Below are 24535 nucleotides of genomic sequence, written 5' to 3'. Positions count from 1 at the left end.
GCCCTGCCAGTCATTCTCCACCATCTCCCGAACCCCCCTCCCCGCCACGAAGTCTCACTCTGCAATGGCCCGATCTCAACTTACTGCAACCTCCGCCTCCCAGGTTCAAGCCATTCTCCTGCCTCAGCCTCCCGCGTAGCTGGGATTACAGGCGTGTGCCATCATGCCCGGCTAATTTTTGTATTTTTAATAGAGACGAGGGTTTCACCATGTTGGCCAGGCTGGTCTCGAACTCCTGACCTCAGGTGATCCGCCCGCCTCGGCCTCCCAAAATGCTGAGATTACAGGCGTGAACCACCGCTCCCTGCCCCGCAGGTGATTTTTATTTGCCAGGGGTAAGAAGCGCTGGATCTGATGAGGAATGCATTAGCTGTGAGTGATTTTCATGTATGCTGGGGGGATTTGCCTCATGGCAACTCTGGAGATTGGGGTTTTAGAAAACATCCTTGCCCTGTTAAAAATTCGAAGATGACTTCAAGACGTACTTAACTGCTTGGCTAAATTGCAGAAACAGAAAATGCCTTCTTCAGAGATCTTTTTTTTTTAAACAGGGTTTCACTCTGTCACCCAGGCTGTAATGCAGTGGTGTGATCGTGGCTCACTGCAGTTTTGACCTCCCAGGCTCAAGTGATCCTCCCGCCTCAGCCTTCCTGAGTAGCCAGGATTACAGGCGTGCACTACCAGGCTTGGCGAAACTTTTAATTATTTTTTGCAGAGATGGGGTCTCGCTATGTTGCTAGCCTCAAGTGATGCTCCCGCCTCAGCCTCCCTAGTAGCTCGAACTACAGGCACAGGCTACCATGCCTGGTTTGTTTTTTAAAATGTGGCTACTAGAAAATTTAAAATTCATATGTGGCTCACAGTTTATTTCTTAGAGAATTGCCTCCCTTGTGACATCTCAGGCTGCCTGCTCAAAAGACTGGAGGCTAGGAAAGTGATGAAATCTGAAATTTTAAAATAATTGTCATATTGTTTCCATTTGTGAATAGCATATGTCTATTATTCACAAATAAAGATAACCTTATATACAAAGTTAAATGCAAATGTTCCCCAGGCGGGGCCAGTTTCCAGTTAAGGAAGGAAGGGCGCCAGAAAAGGGTTCAGGAAAAACCTGTAACTCCTGCCTTTTTCATAAACCCATTCTCAGATCACGTCTACTATCACTCATGACCTGAGGGGACGGGGCGTGGAACTGTATCCAATCATGGGCGTTGGAGTGGGAACTGTCCAATCAGGTGCGCAGCCAAGGTAGAGGGGGCGGTGTCCTGGAGCTGGCGGGGCCTTTGTCTCGCTCCAGCCAGAGCTCAGGGTCCATCTTCATTGCTTAGTATCCTTTGCGCTAGGAGGTCTCGGTGACTCTGTCGCAGCCTCTGTCACCCTCTGACCTGCAGATGCTGTGAGATCCAGAGCTAAGACTCCGGGACATCCCGGAAGCCGAAAAATGGTGAGTGTGCCAGGCCGCGCGTCCCGAGGTGGGGGCAGGGCTGGTTGAAAGCGGCCGGAACCGGCTGTGACGGGACCGGGGCCTCCACGCTGTCAGCTGCGGGGTCTGCGGACTGGAGTCCCTGCAGGCACAGCTCGGCCCTCGGTCCCCTCCCGGCACAGGGTGCGAGGTGGGCCAGCAACCATGAATCCGGGCGGGCATCCCGTTCCGTTCTCCCGCATCCCGCCCGGAGCCCACCCTGGGAAGCACCGCGCGCGTTCTCGCGTCTGCCCCGATTGCGGGGACAATGGAAGGGTCCTCAGGGCAGAGTCCAGACCCCGTGTGTGGTTTGTGCGTGGGAAGTGCTGTGATCCCGGGGGTCCTCAGTCTTTTCCTTCTCCTGTTAAAAAACAAGGGGAGTCACCTTTAAAATGTTAAAAACTTACTGAAGTTAACAGTGATTCATGATCGGAGAGCACCCAGCCACGGTTTGTGGTTTGGGGTCCAACCGAAGGGCTTGAAGGAAAGTTTTTTCATAGGTGAAGGAAGAAGCAAACCGAATTCAGTAACTGACTCGTTCCAGTTATGTGATCATCTTATTTAGACTATTCAGGTTGTCATTGCCTGGTTATGTAATCAGAAGTTAATTGAAGGTTTGTGGTTGCTTAAATCTGAATTTTGTTTCCCCCTAAGGTAGCAATTTACAAGAAATGTATTTGCGTGTGTGTGTGTGTGTGTGTGTGTGTGTGTGTTTTAATGTAGGAACTCAGGGTACTAGAGCCACCCCAACTGCCTGCTATTTAATTAACACTCCACAGGAGAAGTTATTTTCTCTTGTATTTTCCAAATGTGTGACAAGCAGAGTCTCAAATCCACCACTCTGTTGCCCCAGCCTAACTGTGGCTTGCAGTCAAATTTTAAATTTTCAGTTCTTTCCTGACAATCTTCAACACCAACTTCCCCTCTCTAATTCACAACATTATCAACTCTTAGTCCTTTTTTGTACATTTCAGATGCAGTATTTTGATTAATCATTATTTCAAAGAGCAGCGGATGGCACTTTTTAGAAAAATAAATGTTTTTCATTTGCAAACATTTTACAGGAGATGAAAGCAGAGAATAATCCCAACACTCCACTGTGGAAAAAAAAAAAGACCAAAAAACAAAACCTTTGTGCTAGTCTCCCTTTAATATTTCCTAGGCACAGACACCTTATCGGAATGTTTTTAGGTTGAGGTTCCACTTTGGAAACTTCACAGGGCAATGCATCCTCAGCCACCCTGTGTTATTTTCCTGGTTTTGAGTTTCAGAACGGTGGCTGGCTGTGTCTCCTGAGGTGTCTAGTGAATATCAGCCCCTGGGTAATTTCCTCTCAGGGGCAGCCTGAGGTATGGGAATGCCGCCTGTCTGTGGAGTGATTGGTGCCTTGTGCCTGGGAGAAATCAGGTATACCTTTCCTCTAAAAGCAAATCCATTAGGACATTGAGATTTTCTTCCCCAGCTCCCAGTTTCCGTTTCTTAGAGATACAGTGCTGGCCAGGCAATTGGATGCTGGTATTGAGGAGAAAATTTTCTCAGATTGGTGAAGAGAGAAAAAATATCCCGAAGAACGAAGAACACCCAACCCGGTGAGGCAGTGCACAAACCTGCAAAGCAAAATGCATCGAAGGGACACAGTGGGGCATAGCACAGTGGCTCTTGGTAGTATGGTTATTGTCCACTTCAGTGAGCAGGATGGGAGTGGGAAAATGTCCCAAATGATAGAACGGCTTGACTTGACATCTGAGTCAGACATGTCTGTGTTCCAATCAGCATTGCCGCTTCCTGAGTTTGTCACCTTGGAAAGATTTCTTTACTTATTTTAACTTCAGTTTTTAATTAAGTGTATTTACACATTTTATCAGTAGAGCTTGAAAGGCAATCTGTACTGGCAACCTGTTTTATTCACCAACCCAGGCTTCTGTGCCACCTAATCATAGTCTCATCTGCCTACATGGACACAGGAAGAAGTCAGAGCATAGCCTCTCCTGGGACACGATCTATACCATGAACCAGTCCTTCCCTAAGCCTGCACTGTCCCACCCATGGTTTCTTGATAGCAACTTTCCCTCATTTGCCTTTTAGTTCCACCCACAAACCCTTTTTTTATGTGCACGCAGTGTGCTCAACGCCACACCTAAGTTGTCTGAATCCAGCACCTGATGGAATTCAGATGTCCAGTAGTTCAAGACCATGGGCCTAGACCTACCTTTTACAGAAGGAAATGCAAATTAGACATAAGAGGCTTCATTCCCCCACTTGAAAATGAGGGAAGACATTTTGTTCTTTTGCCTTTTCTTAAAGGATATAATTTAGAAAAGTACTATTATTGATTGATTAATTTTTTTTTTTTGAGACAGAATCTCACTCTTCCACTTAGGCTAGAGTGCAACGGCGTGATCATAGCTCACTGTAATCTTGAACTCTTGAGCTTAAGCAGTCTTGCTGCCTCAGCCTCCCAATTGCCTAGGACTATAGGCATGCACCAACTTGCCTGCCTAATTTTTTTTGTAGAGACAGCAGCTCACCATGTTCCCCAAACTGGTGTCGAACACCTGGTCTCAAGAGATCCTCCTGCCTTGGCCTCCCAAAATGCTGGGATTACAGGCATGAGCCACCATGCCTGGCCTAGACAACTTTTATATGTACCATTTTTCTCTGCTTCTTCAAAATATATGTAAATCTTTTTTTTTTTTTTAATATGGCGTTTCACTCTTGTTGCCCACGCTGGAGTGCAATGGTACAGTCTCAGCTCACTGTAACCTCTGCCTCCTGAGTTCAAGCGATTCTCCTGCCTCAGCCTCCCGGGTAGCTGGGATTACAGGCGCCCATCACCACACCTGGGTAATTTTTTGTATATTTAGTAGAGACAAGGTTTCATCATGTTGGCCATTCTGGTTCTGAACTCCTCACCTCAGGTCATTCGCCCACTTCACTCCAGCCTGGGCAACAGGGGTGAAACTTTGTCTTAAAAAATACAAAAAGTGAACACAAAGGATAGGATTTAATTCAGCAATCCAGAAAGCTAAAGGGTCACAGATACTGAAGGGTATCTCTTCAGTATCTGGAGAGAGAAAAACAATAGGTGTTTTCGGTAGAAAACTGATGATCCAAGGTAATTACTAATACGTGGAGGTCGAAGTGCTTATGCTGCAATAGCAAGACCAGCTTAGAGTATGCCCTGTACCTTGGTTTCTATTTGTTTTTTAAGAACAGTTGGCATAGTTATATGTACTCTTGTGTAGGCAAATTACATCCATTTAAATTAAACAGTATTTTCCGGGTGCAGTGGCTCACGCCTGTAATCCCAGCACTCTGGGAATCTGAGGTGGGAGGATCACCTGAGGTCAGGAGTTCAAGACCAGCCTGGCCAACATAGTGAGACTCCGTCTCTACTAAAAATACAAAAATTAGTTGGGTGTGGTGGCAAGCGCCTGTAATCCCAGCTACTTGGGAGGCTGAGGCAGGAGAATTGCCTGAACCTGGGAGGCAGAGGTTGCAGTGAGCTGGGATCACACTCCAGCCTGTGCAACAGAGCGAGACTCCGTCTCAAAAATATAAAAATAAAATAAACAGTATTTTGTACAATCGTGTGAATATAACAGCACAATATTTATTTTGGACAAACTCCCTTAAAATAATGATTTTAATATTATGCATTCTTTTGAAATATAAATTATTTTAACTGAGTTAATATTACAGATAGTTTTTGAATACTCATACATTATGACTAATATATTAAAATTATTTATCCTAAGATGTTTATTTTTTTTTTTTTTTTGAGACGGAGTCTCGCTCTGTCACCCAGGCTGGAGTGCAGTGGCCGGATCTCAGCTCACTGCAAGCTCCGCCTCCCGGGTTTACGCCATTCTCCGGCCTCAGCCTCCCGAGTAGCTGGGACTACAGGCGCCCGCCACCTCGCGTGGCTAGTTTTTTGTATTTCTTAATAGAGACGGGGTTTCACCGTGTTAGCCAGGATGGTCTCGATCTCCCAACCTCGTGATCCGCCCGTCTCGGCCTCCCAAAGTGCTGGGATTACAGGCTTGAGCCACCGCGCCCGGCCAAGATGTTTATTTTTTATATCAAAAGAAAATAGGCTGGACATGGTGGCTCATGCTTGTAATCACAGCAATTTAGGAAGCTGAGGCAGGTGGATCATGAGGTCAGGAGTTCGAGACCAGCCTGGCCAACATGGTGAAGCAATGTCTTTACTGAAAATACAAAAATTTGCTGGGTGTGGTGGTGGGCACCTGTAATCTCAGCTACTCGGGAGCCTGAGGCAGGAGAATTGCTTGAAACAGGTAGGCAGAGGTTGCAGTGAGCCAAGATCATGCTACTGTACTCCATCCAGCCTTGGCAACAAGAGCAAAACTCCATCTCAAAAAAAAAAAGAAAAAATATAGTAACAAATTGTTACAATAGATACTAACCCCACCTCTGTCACATCAATTAATATGCTTACTAATTAATCCAATAGATATGATTAGAGGTCAGCATGATTTTAGTGTCTATATATACATATATATATTTGAGAAAGAATTTCAGTCTGTTGATTAGGGTGGAGTGCAGTGGCACTATCTCGGCTCATTGCAACCTCTACCTCCCAGGTTCAAGCAATTCTCATGCCTCAGCCTCCCAAGTAGCTGGGATTACAGGTACTCACCAATATGCCCGGCTAGTTTTTAGATTTTTTTAGTAGAGACAGGGTTTTGCCATCCTGGCCAGGCTGGTCTCAAACTTTTGACCTGAGGCAATCTGCCCGCCTCAGCCTCCCAAAGTGCTTGAATTACAGGCATGAGCCACCGGGACTGACCTTATTTTTTCTTTTCTTTTTTTTTGGCGATGGAGTTTTGCTCTTGTTGCCCCAGACTGGAGTGCAATGGCCTGATCTTGGCTCACCACAACCTCTGCCTCCCAGGTTCAAGTGATTCTCCTGCCTCAGCTTCCCAAGTAGCTAGGATTACAGGCATGTGCCACCACGCCCAGCTCATTTTATAGTTTTAGTAGAGATGGGGTTTCACCATGTTGGTCAGGCTGGTCTCGAACTCCCAACTTCAGGTGATCCGTCCGCCTCGGCCTCCTAAAGTGTTGGGATTACAAGCGTGAGTCACCACACCTGGCCCTATTTTTTCATTTTACTAACTTAGGCATGCAGCATTTACAGAACTAATAAATGCAATGGATGCAGTCACCCACCCATGGATGATAATAGCTCTTCATTTAGCTGTGCCACAAGCTCAGATATAATTCCAGTATGTGAACAATGTTGTTTCCTATTCCTCATCAAAAGATGCCGGTGGATGTTGTTAGATGGCTTCTAATATAAATCCCCAGTCCAGTGGCCAACAGATGAGATAGCAGCAAAAATGGAAGAAAAACCTCTAGAAATTCTACATAGAATTTGTATCTGTTCTTCAGAATGCGCGTGTTTTTCATGCTGAGAGAAGCTGCGCTCTTTGGTTCTTTAAAGAGAAACACATTGGGGGGAATTTTTTCTTGCTCACTTAACCAATCCCATATCGAATCTGAGTATTCCTTCAATATGCTTTCAACTTCTTTCTTTCTCTCCATATAATCTTCCACAGACTAATAACTGTTTTTCTCTCCAATGCCTTGGGTGTTTCAGAATCTCTGTTGGTGCCTTGTGTCTGTGAGTGAGGTGGGCTGTCACGATGACAACTTGTGGAGCAACTCCATCCAGACTTCATGATGGGCATCCAGTAGTACTTTTTCCATGTCATCGTTATCAGGAGAAACTGAAGCTGGAGGCTGGGCGTGGTGGCTCATGCCTGTAATCCCAGCACTTTGGGAGGCCAAGGCATGAGGATCACTTGAGGTCAGGAGTTTGAAACTAGTCTGACCAACATGACAAAACCCTGTCTCTACTAAAAATACAAATAATTAGCCAGGCGTGGTGGCGGGCACCTGTAGTCCCAGCTACTCGAGAGGCTGAGGGAGGAGAATCGCTTGAACCCGGGAGGTGGAGGTTGCAGTGAGCCGAGATCATGTCACTGCACTTTAGCCTGGGCAACAGAGCAAGACTCTGTCTCAAAAAAAAAAAAAACCCCAGAAACTTAGGCTGGAACACCACTTTCATCTCCATTATTGTGAAAATATACTTCTAACCAGGAGTGCCTCCTCCTGCAGCCCAGGGCTCTGCTCTGTGGCATGGTGCTGGAGCGCAGATGCAGCAGTGAAGGTCTGTGTGGGCTGCAGGCTGTAGCCTAAACTTCACGGGCAGGAGCACCATGGCCCAGCACTCTGAGTCAGGAGCCATTGATTTAATATAGAAATAGCCAAGAACATAGATCCCTCTTCCACAGTTTCTTTTTTCTTTCTTTGAGACGGAGCCTCCCTCTGTCACCCAGGCCGGAGTGCAATGGCATGATCTCAGCTCACCGCAACCTCCACCTCCCAGGTTCAAGCGATTGTCCTGCCTCAGCCTCCCAAGTAGGTGGGACTATAGGCGCCCGCCACAACGTCTGGCTAATTTTTTGTATTTTTAGTGGAGACGGGGTTTCATCACGTTGGCCAGGCTTGTCTCGAACTCCTGATCTCGGGTGATCTGCCCACCTTGGCCTCCCAAAGTGCTGGAATTACAGTATTGAGCCACCGCACCTGGCACCACAGTTTCTATAGAGGAGTAAAATCCTACCTTCACCAGGTACCTGAATTTCACTCCAAGTTGCAAAACTACCTCCTGTCATGAAGATGTGGGAAGTTTATCTTTTATAGAATATAATCAACTGACCTCTCCAATTCCCAGGTGGATTTAGGATAAACTATGACAAGTGAGTGCTGTCACGTCTTCTTCTTGAGATCTAATTGTGACAACGTTCTTTCTGTCTTTGCAATCTCTTAGCAAATTGCCTGCAATTAATGTCACGCTCTGGCTTAATTGTGTAATCATACAGTTTTTGCTTTCTCTTCTGCCACTGTGGAGAGTTTTTCTAGGGTTGGAGATGATTGTGGTTTTAATTACATTTTCAAAACACTGTCGGAAAAGACCGGGTATGATATAAACATAGAAGGTACCCGTCAGACTTCACCCTAGAGGGTCTTTCCCTCTTGGGCTTCCAGTCACCACCCGCAATTGTGCAAACCCCAAATTTGCAGGCAAAATGGTCTCTCTGCCTATTTGTGTTCTATAGTCCCTTGTAGAGCAGTCAGGTCAGATTTCTACAAAAAATAACTTTACAGGGCAGCAATCAGCCATTCCACCTCTTTCAATGTCCCTGGCATCTTCAGATCTGAAATGAATTCAGAGACAATTAGGGCCTAGAAACCCTGTCAGGGTTACACATATGCATTGAATAGACCTAAGAATTTACAATGTTCTTTTCCTGCTCCTGCACAAATGCCTGCGAATGTGCAGAGGGCACCTGCTGCTTTCCCACACCTCTGAAACCTAAATCTGAAACCCCAAATTTGAATCCAGACCCTGGGATTTGAGAAAGTAAAAGAGCTTTTATCTGAGGGATGCAAGTTCTGTTAGTTATCGGGCCCAGAGAGACATTAAAATGAATCCAGAATTATGTCCTACTTCTCCTTTGAGCAATGTATTAATCTCTTGAAACTGCTTGTTACTGCCACACATAGCTATAAATTAATCTCATAATGTCACACAGGACACTATAGCCCACACCTTCCAGCTTAACCCTATATAGCCAATCACTAATCAATGTTATTCCTGTAAACTCACGAGAATCCTTGATAAACAGCTTTGTATCAGCCCACTTTCTGTTCCCCTTTTTTACCTTTAAAAATCTACCTCTTGGCTGGGCACGGTGGCTCACGCCTGTAATCCAAGCACTTTGGGAGGCTGAGGTGGGTGGATCACTTGAGGTCAGGAGTTCGAGACCAGCCTGGCCAACATGGCGAAACCCCGCCTCTACTAAAAATACAAAAAAAAATTAGCCGGGCATGCCTGTAATCCCAGCCACTCAGGAGACTGAGGCAGGAGAATTGCTTGAACCAAGGATTCAGTTTGCAGTGAGCCGAGATCATGCCACTGCACTCCAGCATGGGTGACAAAGTGAGACTGTCTCCAAAAAAAAAAAAATCCGCTTCTCACTGCTGCTATTCAAAGTGTATTTTCAAGCCAACTTGAATCTATGCTTCCGGGTTGCTGTTCTTGCTGTTCTCAAATGTGGCACGTATGAACTCTCTACTTATATTAATTTGACCTCATTTTTTTTTTTTTTTTTGGTTGACACATCATTTCTAATGCGTTAAAGGAATCTCCATGACAGGATCTCTCCTCTGGTTTTGCGCAGCATGCTATAACAACCGATAATGTACAGCCAGGTTGATGTCACTAGAAACTACATACAAGCGCTGGCTTCTGGGACTCATGAGACAGGGCCTGACTTCGGATTGAGAATGTACAGAAAGCCCATAGGAAACATTTTCTGCATCATGGCAGGTCAGCATCAACATCTTAGAGCCCCACCCTCCAAAGTGTGGTCCTTGAAAATTTCCAGATGTTGTCCTCTGACCTGCTGCAGTTGTGTGAGAGGCTTCTTCTGTTTTATATAACGGAGCCTTCTCCTTTATTCTTTCTATCTAGGCTTCTTACATACCATGACCAGTTCTCACCATCAAGTGTATGACCTGCAAGAATAAAAATGTTCTTTGTGACTGGGCACAGTGGCTCATGCCTGTAATCCCAGGACTTTGGGAGGCTGAGGCGGGAGGATCGCTTGAGGCCAGGAGTTTGAGAATAGCTAGGGCAACATGGCGAAACTCTGTATCTACTAAAAATCCAAAAAAATTAACCAGGTGAACCAGGTGTGGTGGCACGTGCCTGTGGTCCCAGCTACTTGGAAGGCTAAGGCAGAATCGCCTGAACCTAGGAGGCGAGGTTGCAGGGAGCCGGGATCACACAACTCACTGGACTCCAACCTGGGCGACAGAGTGACTCTGTCTCAAAAATAAATAAATAAATAAATAAATAAAAAATAAAGTTTTCTTTGTGTCACATCAATGTGGAAAGGTGTAGATACCTAAGATCTCTCTTAGGGATCGTGTAGGGTCCTCAGATATTAGTGAAGGGGGAATGTGTATTGTTTAGGTTCCATCTGAATGTTCCATCAACTCTGTGCAGAAACAGGATTTTTAAAATGCACATTTAAAGAGGATGGCACTAATTGCCCAGAATAACTCAGAAGGTTCTGGAAAAGAGAATAGTTAGCTAAGACTTGCTCTCTAAAATGCTGAGGAAAGACTATTCAAATACATTATTAGAGGTTAGAAAACCTGGGAGATATCTGTAGCTTGAACTTTGCATAAAGGTGTTTCTTTATGCTTAGATTAAGATTATAATTTACTTTTTGTTGCCAGTAATATCATAGCTCTGATGATGTGTCCACCCATGTGTGTTGATACTGCACATCAATTTGTTCTGTTGTAGTTCATGTTAATTTCTTCTTTTTTTTTTTGAGATGGAGTCTCACTCTGTCACCCAGGTTTGGGTGCAGTGGCACAATCTCAGCTCACTGCAACCTCCGCCTCCCACGTTCAAGCAATTCTCCTGCCTCTGCCTCCCGAGTAGCTGGGATTACAGGTGCATGCCACCATGCCCAGCTAAGTTTTTGTATTTTTAGTAGAGATGGGGTTTCACCGTGCTAGCCAGGATGGCCTCGATCTCTTGACCTCGTGATCTGCCCACCTCAGCCTCCCAAAGTGCTGGGATTACAGGCCGTGAGCCACCATGCCCAGCCCAGTTCATGTTAATTTCAATCACTAAGTTAAGGCTGTCTGTGACAGGTTTTTTTAAACTATAAAGTTAATTATTTTTGTCTTTATTATTCATAAGTACTTTGGGAGATTTACTCTACATAAACCATCACATTTAATCTGCAAACTCCCCTTTCTTTTTAGATTCTCTTTGCTTAAAGCTTGCTTTGGAAAATGAAGGCTTATCTTTGTTTACTAGTCGATAAACTGGGGCTCAACCACTTGCTCTGTTTGACAAAATATTCTTGATTCGGACGCATTAGTATCACTGGCTAGCTTGTTAGAAATTCAGAAACTCGGCCGAGCGTGGTGGCTCAAGCCTGTAATCCCAGCACTTTGGGAGGCCGAGACGGGCGGATCACGAGGTCAGGAGATCGAGACCATCCTGGCTAACACGGTGAAACCCCGTCTCTACTAAAAAAATACAAAAAATTAGCTGGGCGAGGTGGCGGGCACCTGTAGTCCCAGCTACTCGGGAGGCTGAGGCAGGAGAATGGTGTACACGTGGGAAGCGGAACTTGCAGTGAGCTGAGATCCAGCCACTGCACTCCAGCCTGGGCGACAGAGCGAGACTCTGTCTCAAAAAAAAAAAAAAAAAAAAGGAAATTCAGAAACTCAGGCTTCACCTGAGATCACCTGAATCAGACTGCATTTTAACTAGATGTGTAGTTCATTGTTGTGTACATTAAAATTTGACAGATACCTTCTAAACCATTATGACTTCTCTGTATGAGTAATATTTACAACTTACTCTGTAATCTGCAGACATAAAACTCAAACTGTGTATGCCTGTGTTGATGCCCTTAATTTTATACTGATTATTTAGAAAAGTATCTACATTGGTTTTGTGGATTCTATTTTCCTTTTGGTTTGTAGCCCAGGCAGGAGTGCAGTGTCATGATCTCGGCTCACTGTAACCTTTGCCTCCCAAGTTCAAGCAATTCTCCTCCCTCAGCCTCCTGAGTAACTGGGGTTACAGGCATGCACCACCACACCCAGCTAATTTTTGTATTTCTAGTAGAGACAGCATTTCACCATGTTGGCCAGGCTGGTCTGGAATTCCTGACCTCAGGTGATCTGCCTGCCTCGGCCTCCCAAAGTGATGGGATTACAGGCGTGAGCCAGCGAACCTGGCCACGTGGATTCTATTTTCTTTCCTCAGTGTTAGAGAATACATCAGAGACTATTTTTGTTAAAAATACCTATTGAATAATTCCAGCAACTGACATAAGTCACAGCAATTCTCTTTTCACATGGAGTCAAGAACTGCCTATTCACAGTTGGTCACTGTGTTTTGTTCTGTTTTGTTTTTCAGGAGCTGTTGACATTCAGGGATGTGACCATAGAATTCTCTTTGGAGGAGTGGGAGTTTCTGAAACCTGCTCAGCAGAATTTGTATAGGAAAGTGACGCTAGAGAACTACAGAAACCTGGTCTCTCTGGGTGAGAAGAACTTCAATACACAATTCCTATTTCACACTAAAGATTTTACTTTTTTCCTCTGTAGGACGTTTGGTGGGGATTTCTGCTTTGTGTAAATGAGTTTTAGATCTCTGCTTTCAAGGAAAACTTGGGGATTTGTTGGGATAGAGAAGAAAATTTTCAAGAAGTTTTATGTTTACATTAACTTTCTTCTGCCTTGAGGTGATGGGCATTTTTCACTCTAGTTTAGTGGTAATTCTTTTTGTTTGTTTGGTTGGTTTTTTTTTTTGAGACAGAGTCTAGCTCTGTTGCCCAGGCTTGAGTGCAGTGGTACAGTCCAGCTCACTGCAACCTCCACATCCTGGGTTCAAGTGATTCTCCTGTTTTAGCCTCCTGAGTATCTGGGACTACAGGTACCCACCACCACACCCAGCTAATTTTTGTATTTTTCGTAAAGAGGAGGTTTCACTATGTTGGCCAGGCTGGTCTCAAACTCCTGACCTCAAGTGAGCCACCCTCCTTGGCCTCCCAAAGTGTTGGGATTACTAGTGTGAACTACCATACCCAGCCTTTAGTGGTAATTCTTGGAATTCCATTATAAAAATTCCTTTATAAAATATTATTGACCAGACTTTAAAATCCAACTTCTACCACCAATTTTTGATTAAGTAGTATTGGGTAGGGAAGCTAAACACTCAAAAATATAAAATATTCTAAACTTTGTTTGGAAATATTATTTTGTTATTAATTTTCTTTTCTTTTCTTTTCTTTTTTGAGATAGAGTCTCACTCTGTTGCCAGGCTGGAGTGCAGTGGCGCAATCTTGGCTCACTGCAATCTCTGCCTCCTGGGTTCAAGCGATTCTCCTCCCTAAATCTCCCAAGTAGCTGGGATTACAGGCACATGCCACCACACTTTGCTAGTTTTTGTATTTTTATAGAGATGGGGTTTCACCATGTTGGCCAGGATGGTCTCGATCTCCTGACCTCATGATCTGCCCGCTTCGGCCTCCCAAAATGTTGGGATTACAGGCGTGAGCCAATGCGCCCAGCCTTATTATTAATTTTCTAGAATCATCTATAATATTCTGTCTTCTCTACAGAGCACAACACTAGCTTGGTAATTGGAGAATCCCAACAAGCATCACATTACTTTTTTCTAATAAAACAGGTCTGACTGTTTCTAAGCCAGAACTGATTAGCTGTCTGGAGCAAAGACAGGAGCCCTGGAATGTGAAGAGACATGAGACCATAGCTAAACCCTCAGGTAGGTTGGATGAATGAAACACATGCCACAGGTGAAAGCTCCAAAGGCCAAGGGGGAAGACGGGCTTCAAAAGTTATTTGAGAGGCTCTGCTTCAATGGAGATGATTTTGAGGAGCATGGTTGTTTTTTCTTGCTCTCACATAGAGGCATCTTCTGTCTAATGCTCCTAAATTCTCTTTAAAAAAAACCTTCCTTTGAGGTTACAGTGAGAGCCAAAGTCCTCTTTATGGCTTATAACAGACTTTATTATCTGACTGCCCTTTCATTGTCTCAGGGGCCACAGGAATATATGTGTATTTTTGAGGAACTCTATGTTAAACTATTTTTTTCTTTTCTTTTGAGAGAGAGATTTTCGCTCTTGTTTCCCAGGCTGGAGTGCAATGGCACAATCTTGGCTCACCATGACCTCCGCCTCCTGGGTTCAAGTGATTCTCCTGCCTCAGCCTCCCAAGTAGCTGGGATTACATGTGCCACCATGCCCAGCTAATTTTGTATTTTTAGTAGAGATGGGGTTTCTCCAAGTTGTTGAGGCTGGTGTTGAACTCCCGACCTCAGGTGATCCACCCACCTCAGCCTCCCAAAGTGGTGGGATTACGGGCATGAGCCACCACGCCCAGCCTTTAAACTATTTTTTTAAGGTTTTTGTTTTGTTTTGTTTTGGTTTGGTTTGGGTTTTTGTTGTTGTTATTGTTTGCATTATGTCTGAAATGTGTGAGAGTATTCGTGTTAACCATATTTGGTTCCAAAATCCCAGTAACACCACAAACAGATGTGGTATGTTTTCTGCTTTATGATTTCTTATGGAAGTTTCTTTCTTTTTTTTTTTAAATAAATTTTTTTGTTTGTTTGGTTTTGCGACGGAGGTTCACTCTGTCACCCAGGCTGGAGTGCATGGCGCCATCTTGGCTCACTGCAACCTCTGCCTTCTGGGTTCAAGCGACTCTCCCACCTAAGCCACCCAAGTAGCTGGGATTACAGGTGTGCACCACCACGCCCAGCTACCTTTGTATTTTAGTAGAGACAGGGTTTCACCATGTTGGCCAGGTTGGTCTAGAACACCTGACCTCAGGTGATCCACCCGCCTCGGTCTCCCAAAGTGCTGGAATTACAGGCATGAGCCACCGTGCCCAGCCCCTTACAGAATTTTCAAATGTAATTCTACAGAAATTCCTATTCAGTAATTTTTTTATAATGCTAAGCATCTCCCTAAATATAAGAAAATCTCATATTATTTTATTTCTACATTTTATGTTTTTAGTGTGAACTAAAATTGGTAATTTAAACTTTATTTTCCCAGCGTCTTCAATTGTACTAGTTGAGATGTGTACACATATACACACAAATATACCCACACATATACATGTGTGGACCATGTGGTTACTTTCTACAAATTAAAAGTATATAACTATTTATTATGTAAAATGTAATGATATTGTATGTGTAAACATTGTGAAATGATTAATACAGTTAATGAATGCATCTGTTACCTCACAGAGTTATTTGGTTTTTTGGGTTTTTTCTTCTTTTTTGAGACGAGTCTCACTCTGTCACATAGACTGGAGTGCAGTGGTGGGATCTCGGCTCACTGCAACCTCTGCCTCCCAGGTTCAAGTGATTCTTGTGCCTCAGCCTCCCAAGTAGCTGGAATTACAGGCTGGTCTCACACTCCTGGCCTCATGTGACCCACCCTCCTTGGCCTCCCAAAGTGCTGGAATTACAGGCATGAGCCACCATGCAGCGTTTTCTTTTGTAGTGAGAACACTGAAGGTTTGCTGTCTTATTAAAATGTAAGCATATGGAGCACGTTCGTCCAACCTGTGTCCTGCTGGCTGCATGCAGCCCAGGATGGCTTTGAATGTGGCCAAACACAAATTTTTCTTAAAACATGAGATTTTTGAAAGCTAATCAGCTATGATTAGCGTTAGTGTATTTTATGCGTGGCCCAGGACAATTCTTCTTCCAGTGTGGCCCAGGGAAGCCAAAAGACTGGGTACCCCAATATAGAGCATTATGATTTAGCTAGAGCCATGATGCTATGCATTAGATCCTCAAAACGTACTCATTTCATGACTGGCAGTATGCACTCATTGAACATCTTCCCATTTTCCCTACTTCTAGACTGGGTCAGCCAGCTTTGTACTCTCTGTGTCTATGAGTTCATCCTTTGTAGATTACACATAGAAGTGAGACCGTGCATTATTTTTCTTTCTGTGTCTGGCTTATTTCACTTAGTATAATGTCTTCCAGGTCCATCCATGTCGTTGAAATGTTGGCAGCATTTCATGATTTTTTATGGCTGAATAATACTGTATTGTGTATATATGCCATATTTTCTTTATCCAGTCAGTGTCCACAAACATGTCTTCATGTTTTCTTGTTTTCATGTCTTGGCAATTGTGAAATGAACATGGAGATGCAAATATTAGAAATAGTGATTTTATTTCCTTTGGTTACATACACAGAAGTGGGATTGCTGGATTATGTGGAATTTTTTTAATTTAATTTATTTATTTTATAAATAATATAAATAAATTTATTAATATATAAATTTATAAATAATATAAATATAATATAAATATAAAAATATTATTTATTTTTGAGATGGAGTCTCACCCTGTCACCCAGGCTGGAGTGCAGTGGCACGATCTCAGCTCATTGCAACCTCTGCCTCCCAGGTTCAAATGATTCTGCTGCCTCAGCTTCCTGAGTAGCTTGGATTACAGGCGCCTGTCACCACGCCCAGCTAATTTTTGTATTTTTAGTAGAGACAGGGTTTCACCATGTTGGCCAGGCTGGTCTCAAACTCCTGACCTCGTGATCCGCCCGCCTCAGCCTCCCAAAGTGCTAGTATTACAGGTGTGAGCCACCGTGCTTGGCCTAATTTTATTTTTTAAAGAATGTCCATACTGGTTTTCATAATGACTCTACCAATTTACAACACACCAACAATGTACAAGATTGTTTTCATCACACACTTGTCAACACTTGTTATCTCTTTTTAAAAATGTTTTTATGCTTAAAATTTCTTTTTTTTCTTTTTTTTTGACAGAGAAGGGGTCTCACTGTGTTGCCAGGGCTGGCCTTGAACTCCTTTGCTCAAGCAGTCCTCTTACCTCAGATTCCCAAAATGCTGGGATTACAGGCATGAGCCACCATACCCAGCCCTATTCTTTTTGTATAAATTTGTGGGATATGAGTGCAACCTTGTTATACAGATAGATTGCATGGTGGTGAAGTCAGTGCTTTTAGGGTATCCATCACCCAAAAAATATACGTGTCACTTGATAATAGCCATCCTAACAAATGTGAAGTGATATTTTATCATCGTTTTGGTTTGCACCTGCCTGATGACTGGTGATGTTGAGGTCCTTTTCTCGTACCTGTTTGCTCTTTGTCTTCACTGGAAAAATATCTATCCATTCAGTCTGTTTTTCAATTTAGTTCTTATTATCATTCTTACTATTGTTTTTACCTTTGATTTGTATGAATTCCTTATATATTCTGGATATTAACTTCTTATCAGATGCATGGCTTGCAAATATTTTTTTTCATCCTGTAAGTTTCCTTGTTTTATTTTCTTTGCTGTGCAGAAAAATTTCAGTTTGATGCAGCCCCACTTATTTATGTTTGCTTTTGTTTCTGTGCTTTGGGTGTCATACCCCAAAAAATAACTGCGAACAACAGTATCAAATAGGATTTTCCATGTTTGCTGGATTATATAGTAATTCCGTTTTTAATTTTTTGAGAAACCTTCGTAGTATGTTTTTTTTTTTTTTTTTTTTTGAGACGGAGTCTCGCTCTGCCACCGAGGCTGGAGTGCAGTGGCCGGATCTCAGCTCACTGCAAGCTCCGCCTCCCGGGTTCACGCCATTCTCCTGCCTCAGCCTCCCGAGTAGCTGGGACTACAGGCGCCCGCCACTGCGCCCGGCTAGTTTTTTGTATTTTTTAGTAGAGACGGGGTTTCACCGTGTTAGCCAGGATGGTCTCGATCTCCTGACCTTGTGATCCGCCCGTCTCGGCCTCCCAAAGTGCTGGGATTACAGGCTTGAGCCACCGCGCCCGGCCCGTAGTATGTTTTTTACAGTAGCTGCATCATTTTTGCCTACCAGTGGCTCAAAAGGCCTCTCAATTTTCCATGTCCGTAACAGTTATTTTTGGGGGGGTGGTTGCATTTCTTAATGGCTCTCCTAATGGGTTTGAGGTAATATTTTACTGTGATTTTTACTTTGCATTGGTCTAAAAGTTAGTAATCTTGAGCATCCTTTCAAATGCTTATAAGCCATTTATGTATCTTCTTTGGAGAGATGCCAGTTCAATTATTTGTCCATTTCTTAAGCTACTCGCTTTTTATTGTTGAGTTTTAGACATTGTTTATATATTGTGAAAATTAACTCCTATCAAATATGTGATTTTCAAATATTTCACCCATTTCTTAGGCAGCATTTTCACCCCACTAAATTTTTCCTTTGATGTGCAGAAATTTTGAAGTTTGATGTAGTCTCATTTCTCTATTATTTTTTCCTTATGCATTTGATTTCATATCTAAGAAAATGACATCAAATTCTTTGTCTTTTGTAACGAGAAATTAATGCCAAGTCCAATGTCATATTTTCCCCCATATATTTATCTAGGAAGTTTGTTATATTTTTATGTTCAAGTATTTCATCCATTTTAAATACTGTTTTTATATGGTGCATGTAACGGAAGGGCTCAACTTTATTTTTTTCATGTAAATACTCAGTTTCAACATCATTTGTTAAAAAAACTATTTTCTTCCCCATTGTGTGGCCATAGCAATCTTATATAAGGTCATTGATTACATGCACACGTGCTTAATTTTGAGCTCTCTATTTTGTTTTATCATCCATTTATTTTTCTTTGTGCTAATACCACATTATTTGTATCTTTATAGATTTGGGTAATGTGTTATAAAACCAGGAAGTGTAATACCTCTTTGTTATTCTTTTTAAAGGGTGTTTTGCTAGTTATAGCTCCTAAAAGAATTTGAGAATCTTAAATATATTTCTGCAAAAAAAAAGTACCACGAAGATTCTGATATTACATTGAATTTCTATGTGGCTGTGCATGTTGACATCTTAACAAAATGAAATTATCTGATCCTTGAGCAAGAATATGCTTGAGTGGGTTTAATGTCCACATTTTTTGGATTTACAGTTTTACTTCTGCTTCTGATTTCTAGTTTCATTCCATTTTGGTCAGAAAATATACACTGTATGATTTCAGTCTCCTTAAATTTATTAAGACTTGTTATGCGTCCGAACAGAATACTCTGTGTGTGATTGAGAATATTATGTATTCTGCTGCTTTTAACTGGAACGTTCTGTATATGTCTCTTAGGTCTAATTGGTGTGTAACGTTTAAGTTTTTTATTTGCTTATTAATCTATCTGATTTTTTTATATTCATGATTGAGAATGAGGCCTTGAAGTCTATAACTATTGTGCTGCTGTGTATTTGTTTCTTAACTTCTGTCAATATTTGTTTTATATGTTTGAGAGTGCTAATGTTATATAACAGTTATATGTGTTATAGATTCCTGGTAAATGGATCCATTTTGCCATTATATAATACCAATCTTTATCTTTTGTAACAGTTTTTTACTTAAAGTGGATTTTGTCTAACTATGGCCACCCCACCCACTTGTGCTTACTGTTTGAATGGAATATATTTTTGTATCCTGTCACTTTCAGTCTGTCTGTCTCCTTAAAACTAAAGTGAGTCCCCTAAAGACACACATTGTAAGATTTTGTTTTTAACTCATTCAGCTATTTTACTTTTCTAAGGGGTTCAATCTGTTCATATTTAAAACAATACCAGAAATAAATAAAATTACTAGTAGTGTTTTGTTTTTGATTACTTTCTGTGCTTGTCATAAATACGTTTTCCCTCATTTCCTCTCTTACTGCCTTTGTTTTTGTTTTGTTGATTTTGTAGTGGCATACTTTGATTCCTTTTTCATTTTCTTTTGCATATCTTTTATAGGTATTTTTGTGATCACCTTGAAAAATGAGAGTTTATGAAACATAACAATATGCTTAAATCCCATGACATCTTTACTTCAATTGAATATCAAACTATACCTTTTTACATCCTTTGTTATTAATGTCACACATTATATCATTTCATATTGTGTATCTATTAAGAGATTTACGCAAATTTGTGTTTTGGTTTATAAAATTATATGGCAAGATTTTCAGTTTTATGCACCATTATTATAGTAGAGAATTGTAGATCTGTGTATATATTTACTTTACCATTTCTTATAGAACTATACACATGGTGACAAAGACTGACAGCTTTTGTTTATCTTGTAACGTCTTTTTTTTTTTCCTTATTCTAGAGGTAAATTTTTCCAGATAAAATTTTCTTTGTTGGCAGTATTTTTTTGCTTTTATGACTCGATATTTGTTAAGTGAAATGTCTTTAATTTGCTGATACCTTCTATTACCTCATTAAATTATTTGCTGTGGCTCTGTAATAATTTTTTTAACTTAATTATTGTATTCAGCTCCACAATTTTTGTTTTTTTAAAAAAAATACTTTTAATAGTTTTTTTAAATCTCTGTTGATATATTCATTTCTTCATGCACTGTTTTCTTGATTCTGTTTAGTTGTCTACATTCTATTTTTGCTCACTGAACATGTTTAAAATGATTATTTTGAATTCCTTGTCAGATAATACAAAGATCTGATTTCCGAAGAGTCATTTTCTTCCTTTAAATGAATATTATTTCGTGTCTTCTCTCTATGCCTTGTGATCTTTTGATGACATTTGGAAATTTATAAAATAAGTATTTATAGACTGACTTTATAGACTGCCTCAGCCTCCCAAGTAGCTGAGAGTACAGGTGCGTGTCACCACGCCCGGCTAATTTTTGTATTCTTTCTAGAGACGGAGTTTCACCATGTTGGCCGGGCTGGTCTTGAACCGAGTTCAAGCAATCCACCCGCCTCAACTTCCCAAAGTGCTAGGGTTACAGGCGTGAGCCACCATGCCCAGCCTAGTTTGTATAATTAAGTTGCTGGCATGTAAAAAGCTTTCTTTGCATTTTCATCTATATTCTTCCACTTTATCTGAATGATAGCATAATTTATTCCTAATTCATAATCAGTATTTTATACCATATTTTGCAATATTTATATTGTTCCTCCAGTAAAAAATGTAAGTCTTTTCTCTGCTTCTGCAGGCTAGATTACAGCCTTCCCATTTTGTGTAAAAAGAAGAGCAACATATTAATAAGTTTCTCTAGTATTATATAAGTGCTTATTTCTTAAAAATTATTTTCTCAAAGCTTTTTATCAATAATTATAATGGGGTTTCTGTGAAACAGTGCTCTAACTGTATGCTCTTGATTCAAAAATGTGTACTTTTTATGGATAGCTAGTCATGGTTGAAAATTGTAGCTATCGGCCGGGCACGGTGGCTCAAGCCTGTAATCCCAGCACTTTGGGAGGCCGAGATGGGTGGATCACAAGGTCAGGAGATCGAGACCATCCTGGTTAACACAGTGAAACCCCGTCTCTACTAAAAAATACAAAAAACTAGCCGGGCGATGTGGCGGGTGCCTGTAGTCACAGCTACTCGGGAGGCTGAGGCAGGAGAATGGCGTGAACCCGGGAGGCGGAGTTTGCAGTGAGCAGAGATCGTGCCACTGCACTCCAGCCTGGGCAACAGAGCGAGACTCCGTCTCAAAAAAAAAAAAAGAAAAAAAAGAAAATTGTAGCTATCTAGAAGGATTCTTCATCAGTAGTCCACTATGTTTATTTAGAATTTTATGGATTATAGTTTCTTTTAATTTTGCTTTGCAATTTTGTATTTATTTGTTACAATTTTTATAATAGGCCATTTCACATTCATAGTATTTTTTAGTTTTTATTCATATAATTTTGTATGACAGTATTCAGCTCTGTACATTTTAAGGCAGTGTGAGGCAAAAGTCAAATATGAATCAGCCATATGTTTATTGCCAATTTAATTATCTCTGTGTTTGACTGAATAAGTATCACCCCATTTTGTTTATGACTCTTATATTTATATTTTTGTTGGTCATCAATGGTGGTTTTATTCTGTTTAGGTGAGGAGTCATGAAAATTGTTGTAATTTCAACATCTATTCATTGGTGAATGTGTATTTTCTTTTTGTGAGAGAAACACTTGTGATTTGAAGGTAATTTTTAAAAAGCTTTATAACTCTGTATTTCTTTTAGGTGTAATTGTTTATTTTTAATTGTCCAAAATAGATAACATAAAATTTAGAATCCTAAATATTTTTAAGTTATACAGTTCTGTTATGTTGGGTACATTGACACTGTCATGCAGTATATCTCCACATGTTTTTATCTTGGGAAACTCGAACTCAACATACATGAAACTACTCATTTTCCTCACTGACCCTTTACAAACACCTCTCTATTTTGTTGCTGAGTGTAACTACTTTAGATGTCTCATAGAAATGGATTTATAGGTCGGGCGCGGTGGCTCAAGCCTGTAATCCCAGCACTTTGGGAGGCCGAGACGGGCGGATCACGAGGTCAGGAGATCGAGACCATCCTGGCTAACACGGTGAAACCCCGTCTCTACTAAGAAATACAAAAAACTAGCCGGGCGAGGTGGCGGGCGCCTGTAGTCCCAGCTACTCGGGAGGCTGAGGCCGGAGAATGGCGTGAACCCGGGAGACGGAGCTTGCAGTGAGCTGAGATCCGGCCACTGCACTCCAGCCTGGGCTACAGAGCGAGACTCCGTCTCAAAAAAAAAAAAAAAAAAAAAAAGAAATGGATTTATACAATATCTGTCTTTTTATGGCTGGCTTATTTTACTTAGCATCATGCCATCAGATTTATCTTTATTGTCAATGTTAGAAGATTTCTTCCTTTTTTTTTTTTTTGGATGGAGTCTCGCTCTGTTGCCAGGCTGGAGTGCAGTGGTGCAATCTCGGCTCCCTGCAACCTCTGCCTCCCGGGTTCAAGCAATTCCCCTGTCTCAGCCTCCCGAGTAGCTGGGACTACAGGCACGTGCCACCATGCCCAGCTAATTTTTTTTTTTTTTGTATTTTAGTGGAGACGAGGTTTTACCATGTTGGCCAGGTGATATCGATCTCATAACTTCGTGATCCGCCCACCTGGGCCTCCCAAAATGCTGGGATTACAGGCGTGAGCCTACACACCTGACCCGATTTTCTCCTTTTTAAAAGCTGAGTATTATTCCATTATTTGTATATTATAAATTGTATTTTTCCATTCATGTGGTGAGAGAAGTTTAGGTTTCTTTCACCTATTGATTTTTGTGGATAATGCTACAATTAATATGGGTGTGCAAGTAACTATTTGACCATATACATGAAAGATAATATCTGTGCTACATTCTTTCTCATTGGTCTAATTGTCTGCCTTTATGCTAGTACTAAACTGCATTTATTACTGTAGTTTTGTCATGTGTTTTGAAATCAGGAAGTGTGATGCTTCCAACACCTTTCCTCATTTTAAAGATTATTTAGCTCTTCATGGTCTCTTGAGATTTTATTTGATTTGGGCATTGTTTTTTTATTCCTGCAAAAAATGAAATTGAGAATTTGAAGGGGATCACATTGAATCTGAACATTACTTTGGGTGCTGTAAAGATGCTGTACAGTATTAATTCTTCCAGTCCTTGAACATGAGCATGCTTAAGACTGTGTTTAATTTCCATATATTTGTGGATTTTTTTCTATTACTAATTTTCAGTTTCATTCCATTTGGTCATAATAATAGTCTATAAGATTTCCATTTTTAAAAGTTTGCTAGGCCAGGCGTGGTGGCTCACACCTGTAATCCCAGCACTTTGGGAGGCCGAGGCGGGCAGATCACCTGAGGTCGGGAGTTCGAGACCAGCCTGACCAACATGGAGAAACCCCATCTCTACCAAAAATACAAAATTAACCGGATGTGGTGGCACATGCCTGTAATCCCAGCTACTCCGGAGGCTGAAGCAGGAGAATCGCTTGAACCTAATAGACGGAGGTTATGGTGAGCCAAGATCGTGCCATTGCACTCCAGCCTGGGCAACAAGAGCGAAACTCAGTCTCAAAATTTAAAAAAAAAAAGTTTGCTAAGAATTGCTTTGTGCCCTAACAAGTGATATATCCAAGAGAATGTGTTGTGAGCTATGGAGCAGATTGTGTACTCTGCTCTTGTGTGGAGTGTTTGCTATATGTCCGTTAGGTGTAATTTTTAGAGTGTTTTGAAGTCCTCTGTTCTTATATTTAATATTCTACCTTGCTTTATAACTTATTACTCAAAGTGGGATATTGAAATATCTTACTATTATTATATTGCTGTATATTTCTTCAATTTTGTTAATGTTTACTTTATGTATTTGGGAACCTGATGATTATATATATGTTATAGTTTTCTAGTAAATTAATCTTTTTACTATTATTTAATGTCCTTCTTTGTCTCTTGTGAGAATTTTGACTAAAGTGTATTTTATAACAGCGTTTGACCTAAAATGTATTTTGCCTCATATAATTTTGACCTAGTTTCTTCTGATTTGGTTAACATTCTAATAGAATGACTTGTACCATCCTTCTTTTAGTCTATTTTCTTCTTCAGATTGAAAGTGAGTATCTTGTACAAAGAATGTAGTTGAATCTTG

General features: G+C 41.4%; 1 protein-coding gene across 2 annotated transcripts in view; it reads left to right on the top strand.

Annotated features, from left to right (window-relative positions):
* Nucleotides 1–1278: 1278 nt before the first annotated feature.
* The window catches only part of ZNF682 (zinc finger protein 682), a 30704-nt gene continuing 7447 nt past the window's right edge, over nucleotides 1279–24535 (top strand). Inside the window, exons 1-3 of one of the 2 annotated variants that reach the window (XM_025367779.1) lie at nucleotides 1279–1444; nucleotides 12516–12642; nucleotides 13791–13886. In XM_025367779.1, the coding sequence (XP_025223564.1) occupies nucleotides 1442–1444; nucleotides 12516–12642; nucleotides 13791–13886 (226 nt within the window). In that variant the 5' untranslated portion in view covers nucleotides 1279–1441. The remainder of the gene's footprint in view (nucleotides 1445–12515; nucleotides 12643–13790; nucleotides 13887–24535) is intronic. The other variant, XM_025367780.1, reaches the window with a different exon arrangement.

This window comes from Theropithecus gelada, chromosome 19, assembly GCF_003255815.1.
Source record: "Theropithecus gelada isolate Dixy chromosome 19, Tgel_1.0, whole genome shotgun sequence".
Lineage (NCBI taxonomy): Eukaryota > Metazoa > Chordata > Mammalia > Primates > Cercopithecidae > Theropithecus > Theropithecus gelada.
This window is presented reverse-complemented; position numbering and strand designations above follow the sequence as displayed.